The 23263-nt window shown below is 44.6% G+C and overlaps 1 protein-coding gene across 2 annotated transcripts in view; it reads left to right on the top strand.

Moving 5' to 3' along the window:
* The window catches only part of LOC127911855 (Golgi phosphoprotein 3-like), a 47519-nt gene continuing 24256 nt past the window's right edge, over positions 1–23263 (top strand). Inside the window, exons 1-2 of one of the 2 annotated variants that reach the window (XM_052479739.1) lie at positions 1–516; positions 18070–18201. In XM_052479739.1, the coding sequence (XP_052335699.1) occupies positions 295–516; positions 18070–18201 (354 nt within the window). In that variant the 5' untranslated portion in view covers positions 1–294. The remainder of the gene's footprint in view (positions 517–18069; positions 18202–23263) is intronic. The other variant, XM_052479738.1, reaches the window with a different exon arrangement.

The raw sequence follows: 23263 nt of genomic DNA, 5'->3' as shown, positions 1-23263 counted from the left end.
CAGTGGACGGCGGGGTGGGGTGGGGGGGAGAGTGGAGGCTGAGGGAAACACTGAAATATTGCTTATATGTCGCTAAATTGGTTGTGGTATAGTTGTCATTTCCCAGATATAAAAAATAAATAAAAATAATAATAATTTTAAAAAAATAATAATAATTGGGAGTCCGTAGCTGTATGTATCGGAGGGGGGAAATTTAAAGTGGTTTTCAAAAATCACGGCAGGGTAGTGAGAGACCGAGTCGAGCCGGGTGTTTTTTTCCCCCTTCCCCTCCGTTGCTTGTTGGAACTTGTAGACATGACTTCCCTGATACAGCGGAGCTCGGGCCTAGTGCAGAGACGGACCGAGGCCTCTCGTACGGCTGCCGCCGACAAGGACCGAGGGTCCGGGGATGACGACTTCGAGCCCCGCCGCCGCTGCAGCGGGGAAGAACAAGAGGAACCGGACAAAGGAGACTCCAAAGAAACTCGACTCACCTTGATGGAAGAAGTACTACTCTTGGGATTAAAGGACCGCGAGGTATAATTGTGTATTTATTTTGTAACTAAAACTATATTTAGCTGGTTAGGTAACGTTAATTCAAAGACGTCAAAATAACATGTACTAATAGGCGATAGCTAACGTCAACTCGATAGATTTGGTCAATATAATTATTGCTAGTTAACTGTGCCGTTAACTAGTATTAACGATGTACCTAATTTAGTTATGTTTATATTGACTTGCTGGCTACATTGACAAGGGTTTTAGATAGGTAGTTTAGCGCCAAAAAGAGACTTTGATGATCAAGGTTTTGTAAGCATAAGGAACTTTCATAATATCAGCGATAATAAAATATATTTAAAAAAAAAATGAATAAAACCTAGATGTTAACTTGATACCTTTTTAAAGATACACACGGCGAGGCATGGTTTCATTTCACCACGCCCCCGTGTAAAGTACAGCTAATCGGGTACTCTCATTGTAATCACCCTTGTTTTTTGGCGGTATCCTAAGCAGACTATTGTTTCTATGAACGTTTTCAATAGTCCCAAGTGTCATTATAAAAACTTATTTGCATGGTAGTTAATTCTGCCACTCGGGAAGTTGTTACTCGACCTGCTGACATTGACAGTGAAAATAGTAAAGCTGTCGCAGCAGATCTACGTCACGGTTTGTTTACCCCCCAAAATATTTTTTGTTTGTTTTGCCAGTAAACTGAAGTTAGTTAGCTGGCTGGCTGGCGAGAGAAGTTAATATCGTTATTTTTCGCCATTCTTAGATATGTCTCGTTATTACTTTCAGTCTTTTCGCTAACCTTGAACCTTATAGGTATTTAGAAAAGTTTATTTGTTGTTGACTTGCCCTCCTGTCTGTCTGTCTGTCTGTCTGTCTGTCTGTCTGTCTGTCTGTCTGTCTGTCTGTCCTCTGTCTGTCTGTCTGAGGTTCTGTCTAACTGGGGTCTTGGGCAGTTGATGAGGTTCTTCTAACTGGGTCCCTTGGCTGGTAAAAGAGGTTCTTCTAACTGGGGTCTTGGGCAGTTGATGAGGTTCTTCTAACTGGGTCCTTTGGCTGGTGATGAGGTTCTTCTAACTGGGTCCTTTGGCTGGTGATGAGGTTCTTCTAACTGGGTCCTTTGGCTGTTGATGAGGTTCTTCTAACTGGGGTCTTGGGCAGTTGATGAGGTTCTTCTAACTGGGTCCTTTGGCTGGTGATGAGGTTCTTCTAACTGGGTCCTTTGGCTGGTGATGAGGTTCTTCTAACTGGGTCCTTTGGCTGTTGATGAGGTTCTTCTAACTGGGTCCTTTGGCTGTTGATGAGGTTCTTCTAACTGGGTCCTTTGGCTGGTGATGAGGTTCTTCTAACTGGGTCCTTTGGCTGGTGATGAGGTTCTTCTAACTGGGTCCTTTGGCTGTTGATGAGGTTCTTCTAACTGGGTCCTTTGGCTGGTGATGAGGTTCTTCTAACTGGGTCCTTTGGCTGTTGATGAGGTTCTTCTTAGGGCTGGCTCTGACTACATGTGTGGGTATGGATATGCAGACCTGTGAGCCCCCATCAAAGTTGCCAAACTTGCTCTAATTTGAATGCTTGTTCTGGTCTCCTGTTGTCATTGTTTTAGTCAGGATATGTTTCTCATTATTTCCAAGTTTCCATGGCTTCTAAAGTCCGGATTTAAGAAATACTTTCAGTGGAGATTCTCCATTGAGCATATATTTTATATATTTTAGTTCTGGACGAGGCTTAATTTGTGTCCTGGAAATGCTTCAGGCTTGATGCTCTGGGTATGAGATTCACTGGAGCAAATGCATTTCCATCTGAATATAATAAATCACAGAGTGTGGCAGAAAGGAGTGACATCTCTCGCTGTAACTAGCTGAGGCGGCTCTGCTGTGAAAGAGAAGTGTCGTGATGCATATTTCAAAGTTACACCCCCCTCCCAATGCTGCGCTGAAGTCCGTCTTATACTAGGAAACATGTCTTATTCAGCAACTATCATATGATTGTGTCTCTGACTGTAGCTGAGCCCACACGCTGCAGTAGAGCACAGTAAAGATCTGAACCAGAGGCTCAATGCATTGACAGGTGACAGGTGACAGTCCATTAGTCCATCAGCTTTGGATGCATCTCGCCAGTGGAGTACGTGGTGTGTTGAGTTGAAGACATCCCACTTGTCTTAACAGGCAGCATGAGATGGACACATCCCACTAGTCTAACAGGCAGCATGAGATGAACACATCCCACTTGTCTTAACAGGCAGCATGAGATGGACACATCCCACTAGTCTAACAGGCAGCATGAGATGAACACATCCCACTAGTCTTAACAGGCAGCATGAGATGGACACATCCCACTTGTCTTAACAGGCAGCATGAGATGGACACATCCCACTATCTAACATGAGATGAACACATCCCAGTCTAACAGGCAGCATGAGATGGACACATCCCACTAGTCTAACAGGCAGCATGAGATGAACACATCCCACTTGTCTTAACAGGCAGCATGAGATGGACACATCCCACTAGTCTAACAGGCAGCATGAGATGAACACATCCCACTAGTCTTAACAGGCAGCATGAGATGGACACATCCCACTAGTCTAACATGAGATGGCAGCATGAGATGGACACATCCCACTAGTCCAGCATCCCACTAGTCTAACATGAGATGGACACATCCCACTAGCATGAGATGGACACATCCCACTAGTCTAACAGAACACATCCCACAGTCTAACATGAGATGAACACATCCCACTTGTCTTAACAGGCAGCATGAGATGGACACATCCCACTTGTCTTAACAGGCAGCATGAGATGGACACATCCCACTAGTCTAACATGAGATGGACACATCCCACTAGTCATGAGATAACATGAGATGGACACATCCCACTAGTCTAACAGGCAGCATGAGATGGACACATCCCACTAGTCTAACATGAGATGGACACATCCCACTAGTCTAACATGAGATGGACACATCCCACTAGTCTAACATGAGATGGACACATCCCACTAGTCTAACATGAGATGGACACATCCCACTAGTCTAACATGAGATGGACACATCCCACTAGTCTAACATGAGATGGACACATCCCACTAGTCTAACATGAGATGGACACATCCCACTAGTCTAACATGAGATGGACACATCCCACTAGTCTAACATGAGATGGACACATCCCACTAGTCTAACATGAGATGGACACATCCCACTAGTCTAACATGAGATGGACACATCCCACTAGTCTAACATGAGATGGACACATCCCACTAGTCTAACATGAGATGGACACATCCCACTACACATGGACCCACTAGTCTAACATGAGATGGACACATCCCACTAGTCTAACATGAGATGGACACATCCCACTAGTCTAACATGAGATGGACACATCCCACTAGTCTAACATGAGATGGACACATCCCACTAGTCTAACATGAGATGGACACATCCCACTAGTCTAACATGAGATGGACACATCCCACTAGTCTAACATGAGATGGACACATCCCACTAGTCTAACATGAGATGGACACATCCCACTAGTCTAACATGAGATGGACACATCCCACTAGTCTAACATGAGATGAACACATCCCACTAGTCTAACATGAGATGGACACATCCCACTAGTCTAACAGGCAGTCTAACATGAGATGGACACATCCCACTAGTCTAACAGGCAGCATGAGATGGACACATCCCACTAGTCTAACATGAGATGGACACATCCCACTAGTCTAACATGAGATGGACACATCCCACTAGTCTAACATGAGATGGACACATCCCACTAGTCTAACATGAGATGGACACATCCCACTAGTCTAACAGGCAGCATGAGATGGACACATCCCACTAGTCTAACATGAGAGATGAACACATCCCACTAGTCTAACATGAGATGGACACATCCCACTAGTCTAACATGAGATGGACACATCCCACTAGTCTAACATGAGATGGACACATCCCACTAGTCTAACAGGCAGTCTAACATGAGATGGACACATCCCACTAGATGAGAACACATCCCACTAGTCTAACATGAGATGGACACATCCCACTAGTCTAACATGAGATGGACACATCCCACTAGTCTAACATGAGATGGACACATCCCACTAGTCTAACATGAGATGGACACATCCCACTAGTCTAACATGAGATGGACACATCCCACTAGTCTAACATGAGAGATGAGGACACATCCCACTAGTCTAACATGAGATGGACACATCCCACTAGTCTAACATGAGATGGACACATCCCACTAGTCTAACATGAGATGGACACATCCCACTAGTCTAACATGAGATGGACACATCCCACTAGTCTAACATGAGATGGACACATCCCACTAGTCTAACATGAGATGGACACATCCCACTAGTCTAACATGAGATGGACACATCCCACTAGTCTAACATGAGATGAGATGAACACATCCCACTAGTCTAACATGAGATGGACACATCCCACTAGTCTAACATGAGATGGACACATCCCACTAGTCTAACATGAGATGGACACATCCCACTAGTCTAACATGAGATGGACACATCCCACTAGTCTAACATGAGATGGACACATCCCACTAGTCTAACATGAGATGGACACATCCCACTAGTCTAACATGAGATGGACACATCCCACTAGTCTAACATGAGATGGACACATCCCACTAGTCTAACATGAGATGGACACATCCCACTAGTCTAACATGAGATGGACACATCCCACTAGTCTAACATGAGATGGACACATCCCACTAGTCTAACATGAGATGGACACATCCCACTAGTCTAACATGAGATGAACACATCCCACTAGTCTAACATGAGAGATGATCCCACAGTCTAACATGAGATCCCACTAGTCTAACATGAGATGGACACATCCCACTAGTCTAACAGGCAGCATGAGATGGACACATCCCACTAGTCTAACATGAGATGAACACATCCCACTAGTCTAACATGAGATGGACACATCCCACTAGTCTAACATGAGATGGACACATGAGATGGACACATCCCACTAGTCTAACATGAGATGGACACATCCCACTAGTCTAACATGAGATGAACACATCCCACTAGTCTAACATGAGCATGAGATGGACACATCCCACTAGTCTAACATGAGATGGACACATCCCACTAGTCTAACATGAGATGGACACATCCCACTAGTCTAACATGAGATGGACACATCCCACTAGTCTAACATGAGATGGACACATCCCACTAGTCTAACATGAGATGGACACATCCCACTAGTCTAACATGAGATGGACACATCCCACTAGTCTAACAGGCAGCTAACATGAGATGGACACATCCCACTAGTCTAACATGAGATGGACACATCCCACTAGTCTAACAGGCAGCATGAGATGGACACATCCCACTAGTCTAACATGAGATGGACACATCCCACTAGTCTAACATGAGATGGACACATCCCACTAGTCTAACATGAGATGAACACATCCCACTAGTCTAACATGAGATGGACACATCCCACTAGTCTAACATGAGATGGACACATCCCACTAGTCTAACATGAGATGGACACATCCCACTAGTCTAACATGAGAGGCAACATGAGATGGACACATCCACTAGTCACATGAGATGGACACACAGGCAACATGAGATGGACACATCCCACTAGTCTAACAGGCAGCATGAGATGAACACATCCCACTAGTCTAACATGAGATGGACACATCCCACTAGTCTAACATGAGATGGACACATCCCACCCTAACATGAGATACACATCCCACTAGTAACATGAGATGGACACATCCCACTAGTCTAACATGAGATGGACACATCCCACTAGTCTAACAGGCAGTCTAACATGAGATGGACACATCCCACTAGTCTAACATGAGATGAACACATCCCACTAGTCTAACATGAGATGAACACATCCCACTAGTCTAACATGAGATGAGATGAGATGGACACATCCCACTAGTCTAACATGAGATGGACACATCCCACTAGTCTAACATGAGATGGACACATCCCACTAGTCTAACATGAGATGGACACATCCCACTAGTCTAACATGAGATGGACACATCCCACTAGTCTAACATGAGATGGACACATCCCACTAGTCTAACATGAGATGGACACATCCCACTAGTCTAACATGAGATGGACACATCCCACTAGTCTAACAGGCAGCATGAGATGAACACATCCCACTAGTCTAACATGAGATGGACACATCCCACTAGTCTAACATGAGATGAAGTCTAACATGAGATGGACACATCCCACTAGTCTAACATGAGATGGACACATCCCACTAGTCTAACATGAGATGGACACATCCCACTAGTCTAACATGAGATGGACACATCCCACTAGTCTAACATGAGATGGACACATCCCACTAGTCTAACATGAGATGGACACATCCCACTAGTCTAACATGAGATGGACACATCCCACTAGTCTAACATGAGATGGACACATCCCACTATCTAACATGAGATCACTAGTCTAACATGAGATGGACACATCCCACTAGTCTAACATGAGATGGACACATCCCACTAGTCTAACATGAGATGGACACATCCCACTAGTCTAACATGAGATGGACACATCCCACTAGTCTAACATGAGATGGACACATCCCACTAGTCTAACATGAGATGGACACATCCATGAGATGGACACTAGTCTAACATGAGATGGACACATCCCACTAGTCTAACATGAGATGGACACATCCCACTAGTCTAACATGAGATGATGGACACATCCCACTAGTCTAACAGGCAGCATGAGATGGACACATCCCACTAGTCTAACATGAGATGAACACATCCCACTAGTCTAACATGAGATGGACACATCCCACTAGTCTAACATGAGATGGACACATCCCACTAGTCTAACATGAGATGGACACATCCCACTAGTCTAACAGGCAGCATGGATGGACACATCCCACTAGTCTAACATAACATGAGATGACACATCCCACTAGTCTAACATGAGATGGACACATCCCACTAGTCTAACATGAGATGGACACATCCCACTAGTCTAACATGAGATGGACACACATAGTCTAACATGAGATGGACACATCCCACTAGTCTAACATGAGATGGACACATCCCACTAGTCTAACATGAGATGGACACATCCCACTAGTCTAACATGAGATGGACACATCCCACTAGTCTAACATGAGATGGACACATCCCACTAGTCTAACATGAGATGGACACATCCCACTAGTCTAACATGAGATGGACACATCCCACTAGTCTAACATGAGATGGACACATCCCACTAGTCTAACATGAGATGGACACATCCCACTAGTCTAACATGAGATGGACACATCCCACTAACAGTCTAACATGAGATGGACACATCCCACTAGTCTAACATGAGATGGACACATCCCACTAGTCTAACATGAGATGGACACATCCCACTAGTCTAACATGAGATGGACACATCCCACTAGTCTAACATGAGATGGACACATCCCACTAGTCTAACATGAGATGGACTAACATGGACACATCCCACTAGTCTAACATGAGATGGACACATCCCACTAGATCTAGTCTAACATGAGATGGACACATCCCACTAGTCTAACATGAGATGGACACATCCCACTAGTCTAACATGAGATGGACACATCCCACTAGTCTAACATGAGATGGACACATCCCACTAGTCTAACATGAGATGGACACATCCCACTAGTCTAACATGAGATGGACACATCCCACTAGTCTAACATGAGATGAACACATCCCACTAGTCTAACATGAGATGGACACATCCCACTAGTCTAACATGAGATGGACACATCCCACTAGCATGAGATGGACACATCCCACTAGTCTAACATGAGAGGCTAGTCTAACATGAGATGGACACATCCCACTAGTCTAACATGAGATGGACACATCCCACTAGTCTAACATGAGATGGACACATCCCACTAGTCTAACATGAGATGAACACATCCCACTAGTCTAACAGGCAGCATGAGATGGACACATCCCACTAGTCTAACATGAGATGAACACATCCCACTAGTCTAACATGAGATGGACACATCCCACTAGTCTAACATGAGATGGACACATCCCACTAGTCTAACATGAGATGGACACATCCCACTAGTCTAACATGAGATGGACACATCCCACTAGTCTAACAGGCAGCATGAGATGGACACATCCCACTAGTCTAACATGAGATGGACACATCCCACTAGTCTAACATGAGATGGACACATCCCACAGCATGAGATGGACACATCCCACTAGTCTAACATGAGATGGACACATCCCACTAGTCTAACATGAGATGGCAGTCTAACATGAGATGGACACATCCCACTAGTCTAACATGAGATGGACACATCCCACTAGTCTAACATGAGATGGACACATCCCACTAGTCTAACATGAGATGGACACATCCCACTAGTCTAACATGAGATGGACACATCCCACTAGTCTAACATGAGAGATGATGGACACATCCCACTAGTCTAACATGAGATGGGCAAGTCTAACATGAGATGGACACATCCCACTAGTCTAACATGAGATGGACACATCCCACTAACAGGCAAGCTAACATGAGATGGACACATCCCATAGTCTAACATGAGATGGACACATCCCACTAGTCTAACATGAGATGGACACATCCCACTAGTCTAACATGAGATGGACACATCCCACTAGTCTAACATGAGATGGACACATCCCACTAGTCTAACATGAGATGGACACACATCCCACTGAGATGGTCTAACATGAGAGGCAGTCTAACATGAGATGGACACATCCCACTAGTCTAACATGAGATGAACACATCCCACTAGTCTAACATGAGATGATGGACACATCCCACTAGTCTAACATGAGATGAGACACATCCCACTAGTCTAACATGAGAGATGTCTAACATGAGATGGACACATCCCACTAGTCTAACATGAGATGGACACATCCCACTAGTCTAACATGAGATGGACACATCCCACTAGTCTAACATGAGATGGACACATCCCACTAGTCTAACATGAGATGGACACATCCCACTAGTCTAACAGATGCAACATGAGATGGACACATCCCACTAGTCTAACATGAGATGGACACATCCCACTAGTCTAACATGAGATGAACACATAGTCTCCCACTAGTCTAACATGAGATGGACACATCCCACTAGTCTAACATGAGATGGACACATCCCACTAGTCTAAACATGAGATGGACACATCCCACTAGTCTAACATGAGATGGACACATCCCACTAGTCTAGGCAGCATGAGATGGACACATCCCACTAGTCTCTAACATGAGATGGACACATCCCACTAGTCTAACATGAGAGACACATCCCACTAGTCTAACAGGCAGCATGAGATGGACACATCCCACTAGTCTAACATGGACACATCCCACTAGTCTAACATGAGATGGACACATCCCACTAGTCTAACATGAGATGGACACATCCCACTAGTCTAACATGAGATGGACACATCCCACTAGTCTAACATGAGATGGACACATCCCACTAGTCTAACATGAGATGGACACATCCCACTAGTCTAACATGAGATGGACACATCCCACTAGTCTAACATGAGATGGACACATCCCACTAGTCTAACATGAGATGGACACATCCCACTAGTCTAACATGAGATGACACATCCCACTAGTCTAACATGAGATGGACACATCCCACTAGTCTAACATGAGATGGACACACATCCCAGATAGTTTAACTAACATGAGATGGACACATCCCACTAGTCTAACATGAGATGGACACATCCCACTAGTCTAACATGAGATGGACACATCCCACTAGTCTAACATGAGATGGACACATCCCACTAGTCTAACATGAGATGGACACATCCCACTAGTCTTAACATGAGATGCAGCATGAGATGGACACATCCCACTAGTCTAACATGAGATGGACACATCCCACTAGTCTAACATGAGATGGACACATCCCACTAGTCTAACATGAGATGGACACATCCCACTAGTCTAACATGAGATGGACACATCCCACTAGTCTAACATAGATCATCCCACTAACATGAGGGACACATCCCACAGTCTAACATGAGATGGACACATCCCACTAGTCTAACATGAGATGGACACATCCCACTAGTCATGAGATAACAGGCAGCATGAGATGGACACATCCCACCTAACATGAGATGGACACATCCCACTAGTCTAACATGAGATGGACACATCCCACTAGTCTAACATGAGAGCATGAGATGGACACATCCCACTAGTCTAACATGAGATGGACACTAGTCTAACATGAGATGGACACTAGTCTAACATGAGATGGACACATCCCACTAGTCTAACATGAGAGACACATCTAACATGAGATGGACACATGAGATGGACCCATCCCACTAGTCTAACATGAGATGAACACATCCCACTAGTCTAACATGAACATGAGATGGACACATCCCACTAGTCTAACATGAGATGGACACATCCCACTAGTCTAACATGAGATGGACACATCCCACTAGTCTAACATGAGATGGACACATCCCACTAGTCTAACATGAGATGGACACATCCCACTAGTCTAACATGAGATGGACACATCCCACTAGTCTAACATGAGATGGACACATCCCACTAGTCTAACATGAGATGGACACATCCCACTAGTCTAACATGAGATGGACACATCCCACTAGTCTAACATGAGATGGACACATCCCACTAGTCTAACATGAGATGGACACATCCCACTAGTCTAACATGAGATGGACACATCCCACTAGTCTAACATGAGATGGACACATCCCACTAGTCTAACATGAGATGGACACATCCCACTAGTCTAACATGAGATGGACACATCCCACTAGTCTAACATGAGATGGACACATCCCACTAGTCTAACATGAGATGGACACATCCCACTAGTCTAACATGAGATGGACACATCCCACTAGTCTAACATGAGATGGACACATCCCACTAGTCTAACATGAGATGGACACATCCCACTAGTCTAACATGAGATGAACACATCCCACTAGTCTAACAGGCAGCATGAGATGGACACATCCCACTTGTCTTAACAGGCAGCATGAGATGGACACATCCCACTAGTCTAACATGAGATGGACACATCCCACTTGTCTTAACAGGCAGCATGAGATGGACACATCCCACTAGTCTAACATGAGATGGACACATCCCACTTGTCTTAACAGGCAGCATGAGATGGACACATCCCACTAGTCTAACATGAGATGGACACATCCCACTAGTCTAACATGAGATGAACACATCCCACTAGTCTAACATGAGATGGACACATCCCACTAGTCTTAACAGGCAGCATGAGATGGACACATCCCACTAGTCTAACATGAGATGGACACATCCCACTAGTCTAACATGAGATGGACACATCCCACTAGTCTAACATGAGATGGACACATCCCACTAGTCTAACATGAGATGGACACATCCCACTAGTCTAACATGAGATGGACACATCTCACTAGTCTTAACAGGCAGCATGAGATGGACACATCCCTAGTCTAACATGAGATGTCTTAACAGGCAGCATGAGATGGACACATCCCACTTGTCTTAACAGGCAGCATGAGATGGACACATCCCACTAGTCTTAACAGGCAGCATGAGATGGACACATCCCACTTGTCTTAACAGGCAGCATGAGATGGACACATCCCACTTGTCTTAACAGGCAGCATGAGATGGACACATCCCACTAGTCTTAACAGGCAGCATGAGATGGACACATCCCACTTGTCTTAACAGGCAGCATGAGATGGACACATCCCACTAGTCTAACATGAGATGAACACATCCCACTTGTCTTAACAGGCAGCATGAGATGGACACATCCCACTAGTCTACTCTAACAGGCAGCATGAGATGGACACATCCCACTAGTCTAACATGAGATGGACACATCCCACTAGTCTAACATGAGATGAACACATCCCACTAGTCTAACATGAGATGGACACATCCCACTAGTCTAACATGAGATGGACACATCCCACTAGTCTAACATGAGATGGACACATCCCACTAGTCTAACATGAGATGGACACATCCCACTAGTCTAACATGAGATGGACACATCCCACTAGTCTAACATGAGATGGACACATCCCACTAGTCTAACATGAGATGGACACATCCCACTAGTCTAACATGAGATGAACACATCCCACTAGTCTAACATGAGATGGACACATCCCACTAGTCTAACATGAGATGAACACATCCCACTAGTCTAACATGAGATGAACACATCCCACTAGTCTAACATGAGATGGACACATCCCACTAGTCTATCATGAGATGGACACATCCCACTAGTCTAACATGAGATGGACACATCCCACTAGTCTATCATGAGATGGACACATCCCACTAGTCTAACATGAGATGGACACATCCCACTAGTCTAACATGAGATGGACATCCCACTAGTCTAACATGAGATGGACACATCCCACTAGTCTAACATGAGATGGACACATCCCACTAGTCTAACATGAGAGATGGACACATCCCACTAGTCTAACATGAGATGGACATCCCACTAGTCTAACATGAGATGGACACATCCCACTAGTCTAACATGAGATGAGAACACATCCCACTAGTCTAACAGGCAGCATGAGATGGACACATCCCACTAGTCTAACAGGCAGCATGAGATGGACACATCCCACTAGTCTAACATGAGATGGACACAGTCCAGTTGTCTAACACAGGGGTTCCCAAACCTTTTCACTTTTCACCCCCCCTTCCGGCATTGGAGAACATCACAACAAAATGTATGGGCTCGTTGATCTGGACATATCTCACATATTATAAATATCTCTAAGGTCTGCAATGACAAGAGGAACTGGTTATGTGCTACCTCATTTCCAAATTGCACCTTGTGCATTCTACACTGCTGATTTTGCAGGTTTTCCTACTTACAAAGCATGTAGAGGTCTGTCTTTTTTTTTTTCAACTGTGAGAAACGCAATCTAAAACAAAAATCCAGAATTTTTAAAAGTAATTTATTTACATTTTAGTGCATGACATAAGTATTTGATACATCATAAAAGCAGAACTTAATATTTGGTACAGAAACCTTTGTTTGCAATTACAGAGAGGGGGGACCTGTTTGACCCCTTGCGCTTTCTAAGCTTTAATGCTCTAATACCGTAGAACACTCATGGCTGCATTTTAAAGGGCCTCATTCAGCAGTATGCTGAGTGGTAGTTAGTGAAGTACAGCTCTTTGCTCTGATCAACTCCATAGCCCCCTCTCCTTACTCCATTCAGACCCCCGACCCCCCTCTGAATTCTCCAGTCCCCCGACACAGAGGGAGGGAATGGTAACCAGCTGTCTTTGCTGGGTATCGGTGGTGGTGTCGACCATCTTGTTTTTCCTTTAATGACAGAGTAGTCTTAGATGATGTTGATGCCGCGTTTCCCTGAGTTCCGCCCCAAGCCGAGCCCAATGGGCTCCCTAGTTTGATGTTGAATTGAAACCATGTGGCTGTCGGGGAAGCAAGCAGTGAATCATGTGTAAATCTAACAGTATGTAGAATCATTCTCCTGTTTCAGGAAAATGGATGGATATGAGAACTAGTCAGCTAAGCGCTGAAGGACTGAAGGCGCTGAAGGACTGAAGGCGCTGAAGGACTGAAGGCGCTGAAGGACTGAAGGCGCTGAAGGACTGAAGGCGCTGAAGGACTGAAGGCGCTGAAGGACTGAAGGCGCTGAAGGACTGAAGGACTGAAGGCGCTGAAGGACTGAAGGCGCTGAAGGACTGAAGGCGCTGAAGGACTGAAGGCGCTGAAGGACTGAAGGCGCTGAAGGACTGAAGGCGCTGAAGGACTGAAGGCGCTGAAGGACTGAAGGCGCTGAAGGACTGAAGGCGCTGAAGGACTGAAGGCGCTGAAGGACTGAAGGCGCTGAAGGACTGAAGGCGCTGAAGGACTGAAGGCGCTGAAGGACTGAAGGCGCTGAAGGACTGAAGGCGCTGAAGGACTGAAGGCGCTGAAGGACTGAAGGCGCTGAAGGACTGAAGGCGCTGAAGGCACTGAAGGACTGAAGGCGCTGAAGGCGCTGAAGGACTGAAGGCGCTGAAGGACTGAAGGCGCTGAAGGACTGAAGGACTGAAGGCGCTGAAGGACTGAAGGCGCTGAAGGACTGAAGGCGCTGAAGGACTGAAGGCGCTGAAGGACTGAAGGCGCTGAAGGACTGAAGGCGCTGAAGGACTGAAGGCGCTGAAGGACTGAAGGCGCTAAAGGACTTCTCAGACAAGCATCTTCTTATTTTTTGTTGTTTACACTTTTATCTCCCCAATTTTCGTGGCGTCCAATTGTTTTTTAGTAGCTACTATCTTGTCTCATCGCTACAACTCCCGTACGGGCTCGGGAGAGACGAAGGTTGAAAGTCACGCCGTCCTCCGATACACAACCCAACCAAGCCGCACGGCTTCTTAACACAGCGCGCATCCAACCCGGAGGCCAGGCGCACCAATGTGTCGGAGGAAACACCGTGCACCTGTCAACCTTGGTTAGCGCGCACTGCGCCCGGCCCGCCACAGGAGTCACTGGTGCACGAAGAGACACAGATATCCCTACCGGCCAAGCCCTCCCTTACCCGGACGACGCTAGGCCAATTGTGCATCGCCCCACGGACCTCCCGGTCGCGACAGAGCCTGGGCGCGAACCAAGGGTCTCTGCGCCACCCGGGAGGCCTAGGATAGCACCTTCTTTTGATCCTATTATTTCTAATACAATAGAGAATTTTAGGAAGGTTGAGAAGTGTAACTGGAAATGACATCTCCGTACCTCTCTGTGGCATAGCAAGGCTGTTACTTCAGGAAATGACATCGCCGTACCTCTCTGTGGCATAGCAAGGCTGTTACTTCAGGAAATGACATCGCCGTACCTCTCTGTGGCATAGCAAGGCTGTTACTTCAGGAAATGACATCTCCGTACCTCTCTGTGGCATAGCAAGGATGTTACTTCAGGAAATTAAGAACGACAGTAAGCCTCATAACGTGACTGGCTCAACTGTTCTGGAGAACGACAGTAAGCCTCATAACGTGACTGGCTCAACTGTTCTGGAGAACGACAGTAAGCCTCATAACGTGACTGGCTCAACTGTTCTGGAGAACGACAGTAAGCCTCATAACGTGACTGGCTCAACTGTTCTGGAGAACGACAGTAAGCCTCATAACGTGACAGGCTCAACTGTTCTGGAGAACGACAGTAAGCCTCATAAAGTGACTGGCTCAACTGTTCTGGAGAACGACAGTAAGCCTCATAATGTGACTGGCTCAACTGTTCTGGAGAACGACAGTAAGCCTCATAAAGTGACAGGCTCAACTGTTCTGGAGAACGACAGTAAGCCTCATAACGTGACTGGCTCAACTGTTCTGGAGAACGACAGTAAGCCTCATAACGTGACTGGCTCAACTGTTCTGGAGAACGACAGTAAGCCTCATAAAGTGACTGGCTCAACTGTTCTGGAGAACGACAGTAAGCCTCATAATGTGACTGGCTCAACTGTTCTGGAGAACGACAGTAAGCCTCATAATGTGACTGGCTCAACTGTTCTGGAGAACGACAGTAAGCCTCATAAAGTGACTGGCTCAACTGTTCTGGAGAACGACAGTAAGCCTCATAACGTGACCAGTGAAATGAAGAACGTCTGCTTTATCTCCTAACGTATTGCACAAGTGGACTGCAGGTATTCACTTTAAAAAAGTGGCTACAAATATTTAAATGTTTTGGAAAAAAACGACTAAGAAATTGTTTCAGCAGTATTGGAAAAACCAGCCCATGGCTATTTCCTAATACCCCTGTATACGGTATATACCTACTTGTAAATGTTCGTGTAACAGTATAACTTTATACCGTCCCCTCGCCCATACCCGGGCGCGAACCAGGGACCCTCTGCACACATCAACAACAGTCACCCTCGAAGCATCGTTACCCATCGCTCCACAAAAGCCGCGGCCCTTGCAGAGCAAAGGGGAACCACTACTTCAAGGTCTCAGAGCAAGTGACGTCACCGATTGAAACGTTATTTATCGCTGCACCACCGCTAACTAAGCTAGCCGTTTCACATCCGTTACATTCGGATCAGGCAAGGGGACACTAATTGAACCAACCGTGTAACGACTGTGCTCCCAGTCCGCTTGTCTTTGCGACAGGGCTACAGTTCCTCCTCTAGAATATAGCTAGTGTACGTAGCTGGTGTACGTAGCTGGTGTACGTAGCTGGTGTACGTAGCTGGTGTACGTAGCTAGTGTACGTAGCTAGTGTACGTAGCTAGTGTACGTAGCTAGTGTACGTAGCTGGTGTACGTAGCTAGTGTACGTAGCTAGTGTACGTAGCTAGTGTATGTAGCAAGTGAAGTAGAGCCCGGCTGCTAAACCGAGACCGTACCAACAATTTATCAAGGACATTGTTACTGATATCGATAATCAGCGTAAGTAGCCTATACTGGAGAAATATGATGTTTGAAATTAAACGTCTGCCAATATTGCTAACAAGTACAACTTTTAATATTTACAACATTCAAAATAGTAGTTTTAATGGTATGGTAACATACAAATTATTATTCTAACCGGTTTCACATTAATGTTTGATACATATACAGTGCCACGCCCAATTTTTCAGTTTTTGATTTGTTAAAAAAGTTTGAAATATCCAATAAATGTCGTTCCACTTCATGATTGTGTCCCACTTGTTGTTGATTCTTCACAAAAAAAAAATACAGTTTTATATCTTTATGTTTGAAGGTCGCAAAGTTCAAGGGGGCCGAATACTTTCGCAAGGCACTGTAGGTCTATTTATCGTTAGGATAATTCAATCTATTTATCTTGATGTGGATGTTTTTGACCATATCGCCCAGTTCTACCTTGTAGTGACCACGCTCTGTTCTCTCTCTGAGGGTTACACGTCGTCCATCGGGGCTCTGTTGCTGTACACACACACACACACACACACACACACACACACACACACACACACACACACACACACACACACACACACACACACACACACACACACACACACACACACACACACACACACACACACACACACACACACACACACACACACACACACACACACACACACACACACACACACACACACACACACACACACACACACACACACACACACACACACACACACACACACACACACACACACACACACACACACACACACACACACACACACACACACACACACACACACACACACACACACACACACACACACACACACACACACACACACACACACACACACACACACACACACACACACACACACACACACACACACACACACACACACACACACACACACACATATCCCTGTCATCCTCTCTCAGGGTTACACGTCGTTCATCGGGGCTCTGTGGCTGTATGCTCACACACACACACTCATCCCTGTCCTCCTCTCTCAGGGCTACACGTCGTTCTGGAACGACTGCATCTCATCGGGGCTTCGTGGCTGCATGCTCATAGAGCTGGCCATCAGAGGACGACTACAGCTGGAGACCTGTGGCATGAGGAGGAAAAGCCTGCTCGCCAGGAAGGTAGGGATCCTGTGTGACTGTGGGTATGTTCACTAACCGTGTGTGTGTGTGTGTGTGTGTTGCCATGTGTGTGTGTGTGTGCGTGTTGCCAGGTGTTGCACATCCTTATCTATAGTCGGATTACATGACATTTACAACACTCCTGTGTTGCGCAAACAAAATAAAGCCACCTTATGTTGGAGGAGATAAAGGACATTATGCTGGATGAGATGAGGAGATAAAGGACATTATGTTGGATGAGATGGAGAGATAAAGGACATTATGCTGGATGAGATGAGGAGATAAAGGACATTATGCTGGATGAGATGAGGAGATAAAGGACATTATGCTGGATGAGATGAGGAGATAAAGGACATTATGCTGGATGAGATGAGGAGATAAAGGACATTATGCTGGATGAGATGAGGAGATAAAGGACATTATGCTGGATGAGATGGGGAGATAAAGGACATTATGCTGGATGAGATGAGGAGATAAAGGACATTATGCTGGATGAGATGAGGAGATAAAGGACATTATGCTGGATGAGATGAGGAGATAAAGGACATTATGCTGGATGAGATGAGGAGATAAAGGACATTATGCTGGATGAGATGAGGAGATAAAGGACATTATGCTGGATGAGATGAGGAGATAAAGGACATTATGCTGGATGAGATGAGGAGATAAAGGACATTATGCTGGATGAGATGGGGAGATAAAGGACATTATGCTGGATGAGATGAGGAGATAAAGGACATTATGCTGGATGAGGAAATAAAGGACACTATGCTGGATGAGATGAGGAGATAAAGGACATTATGCTGGATGAGGAAATAAAGGACATTATGCTGGATGAGATGAGGAGATAAAGGACATTATGCTGGATGAGATGAGAGATAAAGGACATTATGCTGGATGAGATGAGGAGATAAAGGACATTATGCTGGATGAGATGGGAGATAAAGGACATTATACTGGATGAGATGAGGAGATAAAGGACATTATGCTGGATGAGATGGGGAGATAAAGGACATTATGCTGGATGAGGAGATAAAGGACATTATGCTGGATGAGATGGGGAGATAAAGGACATTATGCTGGATGAGATGGGGAGATAAAGGACATTACGCTGGATGAGATGAGGAGATAAAGGACATTATGCTGGATGAGATGAGGGAGATAAAGGACATTATGCTGGATGAGATGAGGGAGATAAAGGACATTATGCTGGATGAGATGGGGAGATAAAGAACATTATGCTGGATGAGATGAGGAGATAAAGGGCATTATGCTGGATGAGATGAGGGAGATAAAGGACATTATGCTGGATGAGATGAGGAAATAAAGGACATTATGTTGGATGAGATGGGGAGATAAAGGACATTATGCTGGATGAGATGGGGAGATAAAGGACATTATGCTGGATGAGATGAGGAGATAAAGGACATTATGCTGGATGAGATGAGGAGATAAAGGACATTATGCTGGATGAGATGAGGAAATAAAGGACATTATGCTGGATGAGATGGAGAGATAAAGGACATTATGCTGGATGAGATGGGGAGATAAAGGACATTATGCTGGATGAGATGAGGAGATAAAGGACATTATGCTGGATGAGATGAGGAGATAAAGGACATTATGCTGGATGAGATGAGGAGATAAAGGACATTATGCTGGATGAGATGGGGAGATAAAGGACATTATGCTGGATGAGATGGGGAGATAAAGGACATTATGCTGGATGAGATGGAGAGATAAAGGACATTAAGCTGGATGAGATGAGGAGATAAAGGACATTATGCTGGATGAGATGAGGAAATAAAGGACATTATGCTGGATGAGGAGATAAAGGACATTATGCTGGATGAGATGAGGAGATAAAGGACATTATGCTGGATGAGATGGGGAGATAAAGGACATTATGCCGGATGAGATGAGGAGATAAAGGACATTATGCTGGATGAGATGCGGGAGATAAATGACATTATGCTGGATGAGATGAGGAGATAAAGGACATTATGCTGGATGAGGAGATAAAGGACATTATGCTGGATGAGATGAGGAGATAAAGGACATTATGCTGGATGAGATGAGGAGATAAAGGACATTATGCTGGATGAGATGAGGAAATAAAGGACATTATGCTGGATGAGATGATGAGATAAAGGACATTATGCTGGATGAGATGGGGAGATAAGGACATTATGCTGGATGAGGAAATAAAGGACATTATGCTGGATGAGATGAGGAAATAAAGGACATTATGCTGGATGAGATGAGGAAATAAAGGACATTATGCTGGATGAGATGAGGAGATAAAGGACATTATGCTGGATGAGATGAGGAGATAAAGGACATTATGCTGGATGAGATGAGGAGATAAAGGACATTATGCTGGATGAGATGAGGAGATAAAGGACATTATGCTGGATGAGATGGGGAGATAAAGGACATTATGCCGGATGAGATGAGGAGATAAAGGACATTATGCTGGATGAGATGCGGGAGATAAATGACATTATGCTGGATGAGATGAGGAGATAAAGGACATTATGCTGGATGAGGAGATAAAGGACATTATGCTGGATGAGATGAGGAGATAAAGGACATTATGCTGGATGAGATGAGGAGATAAAGGACATTATGCTGGATGAGATGAGGAAATAAAGGACATTATGCTGGATGAGATGATGAGATAAAGGACATTATGCTGGATGAGATGGGGAGATAAAGGACATTATGCTGGATGAGGAAATAAAGGACATTATGCTGGATGAGATGAGGAAATAAAGGACATTATGCTGGATGAGATGAGGAAATAAAGGACATTATGCTGGATGAGATGAGGAGATAAAGGACATTATGCTGGATGAGATGAGGAGATAAAGGACATTATGCTGGATGAGATGAGGAGATAAAGGACATTATGCTGGATGAGATGAGGAGATAAAGGACATTATGCTGGATGAGATGGGGAGATAAAGGACATTATGCTGGATGAGATGAGGAAATAAAGGACATTATGCTGGATGAGATGAGGAAATAAAGGACATTATGCTGGATGAGATGATGAGATAAAGGACATTATGCTGGATGAGATGGGGAGATAAAGGACATTATGCTGGATGAGATGAGGAGTTAAAGGACATTATGCTGGATGAGATGAGGAGATAAAGGACATTATGCTGGATGAGATGAGGAGATAAAGGACATTATGCTGGATGAGATGGGGAGATAAAGGACATTATGCTGGATGAGATGAGGAAATAAAGGACATTATGCTGGATGAGATGAGGAAATAAAGGACATTATGCTGGATGAGATGATGAGATAAAGGACATTATGCTGGATGAGATGGGGAGATAAAGGACATTATGCTGGATGAGGAAATAAAGGACATTATGCTGGATGAGATGAGGAAATAAAGGACATTATGCTGGATGAGATGAGGAGATAAAGGACATTATGCTGGATGAGATGAGGAGATAAAGGACATTATGCTGGATGAGATGGGGAGATAAAGGACATTATGCTGGATGAGATGAGGAGATAAAGGACATTATGCTGGATGAGATGAGGGAGATAAAGGACATTATGCTGGATGAGATGGGGAGATAAAGGACATTATGCTGGATGAGATGGAGAGATAAAGGACATTATGCTGATGAGATGAGGAGATAAAGGACATTATGCTGGATGAGATGAGGAGATAAAGGACATTATGCTGATGAGATGGGGAGATAAAGGACATTATGCTGATGAGATGAGGAGATAAAGGACATTATGCTGGATGAGATGAGGAGATAAAGGACATTATGCTGGATGAGATGAGGAGATAAAGGACATTATGCTGGATGAGATGAGGAGATAAAGGACATTATGCTGGATGAGATGGGGAGATAAAGGACATTATGCTGGATGAGATGAGGAGATAAAGGACATTATGCTGATGAGGAAATAAAGGACACTATGCTGGATGAGATGAGGAGATAAAGGACATTATGCTGGATGAGGAAATAAAGGACATTATGCTGGATGAGATGAGGAGATAAAGGACATTATGCTGGATGAGATGAGGAGATAAAGGACATTATGCTGATGAGATGAGGAGATAAAGGACATTATGCTGCTGAGATGGGGAGATAAAGGACATTATACTGGATGAGATGAGGAGATAAAGGACATTATGCTGGATGAGATGGGGAGATAAAGGACATTATGCTGATGATGGAGATAAAGGACATTATGCTGGATGAGATGGGGAGATAAAGGACATTATGCTGGATGAGGAAATAAAGGACATTATGCTGATGAGATGGGGAAATAAAGGACATTATGCTGGATGAGATGAGGAAATAAAGGACATTATGCTGGATGAGATGAGGAGATAAAGGACATTATGCTGGATGAGACGGAGATAAAGGACATTATGCTGGATGAGATGAGGACAGGACATTATGCTGGATGAGATGAGGAGATAAAGGACATTATGCTGGATGAGATGGGGAGATAAAGACATTATGCCGGATGAGATGAGGAGATAAAGGGCATTATGCTGGATGAGATGCGGGAGATAAATGACATTATGCTGGATGAGATGAGGAGATAAAGGACATTATGTGGATGAGGAGATAAAGGACATTATGCTGGGAGGAGATAAAGGACATTATGCTGGATGAGATGAGGAGATAAAGGACATTATGCTGATGAGATGAGAAATAAAGGACATTATGCTGATGAGATGATGAGATAAAGGACATTATGCTGGATGAGATGGGGAGATAAAGGACATTATGCTGGATGAGGAAATAAAGGACATTATGCTGGATGAGATGAGGAAATAAAGGACATTATGCTGGATGAGATGAGAAATAAAGGACATTATGCTGATGAGATGAGGAGATAAAAGGACATTATGCTGGATGAGATGAGTTTGAGATAAAGGACATTATGCTGGATGAGATGAGGAGATAAAGGACATTATGCTAATGAGATGAGGAGATTCAAAGGACATTATGCTGATGAGATGGGGAGATAAACATTATGCTGGATGAGACCGGAAATTTCACATTATGCT

This window comes from Oncorhynchus keta, chromosome 25 (assembly GCF_023373465.1).
Source record: "Oncorhynchus keta strain PuntledgeMale-10-30-2019 chromosome 25, Oket_V2, whole genome shotgun sequence".
Taxonomy (NCBI): Eukaryota; Metazoa; Chordata; class Actinopteri; order Salmoniformes; family Salmonidae; genus Oncorhynchus; species Oncorhynchus keta.
This window is presented reverse-complemented; position numbering and strand designations above follow the sequence as displayed.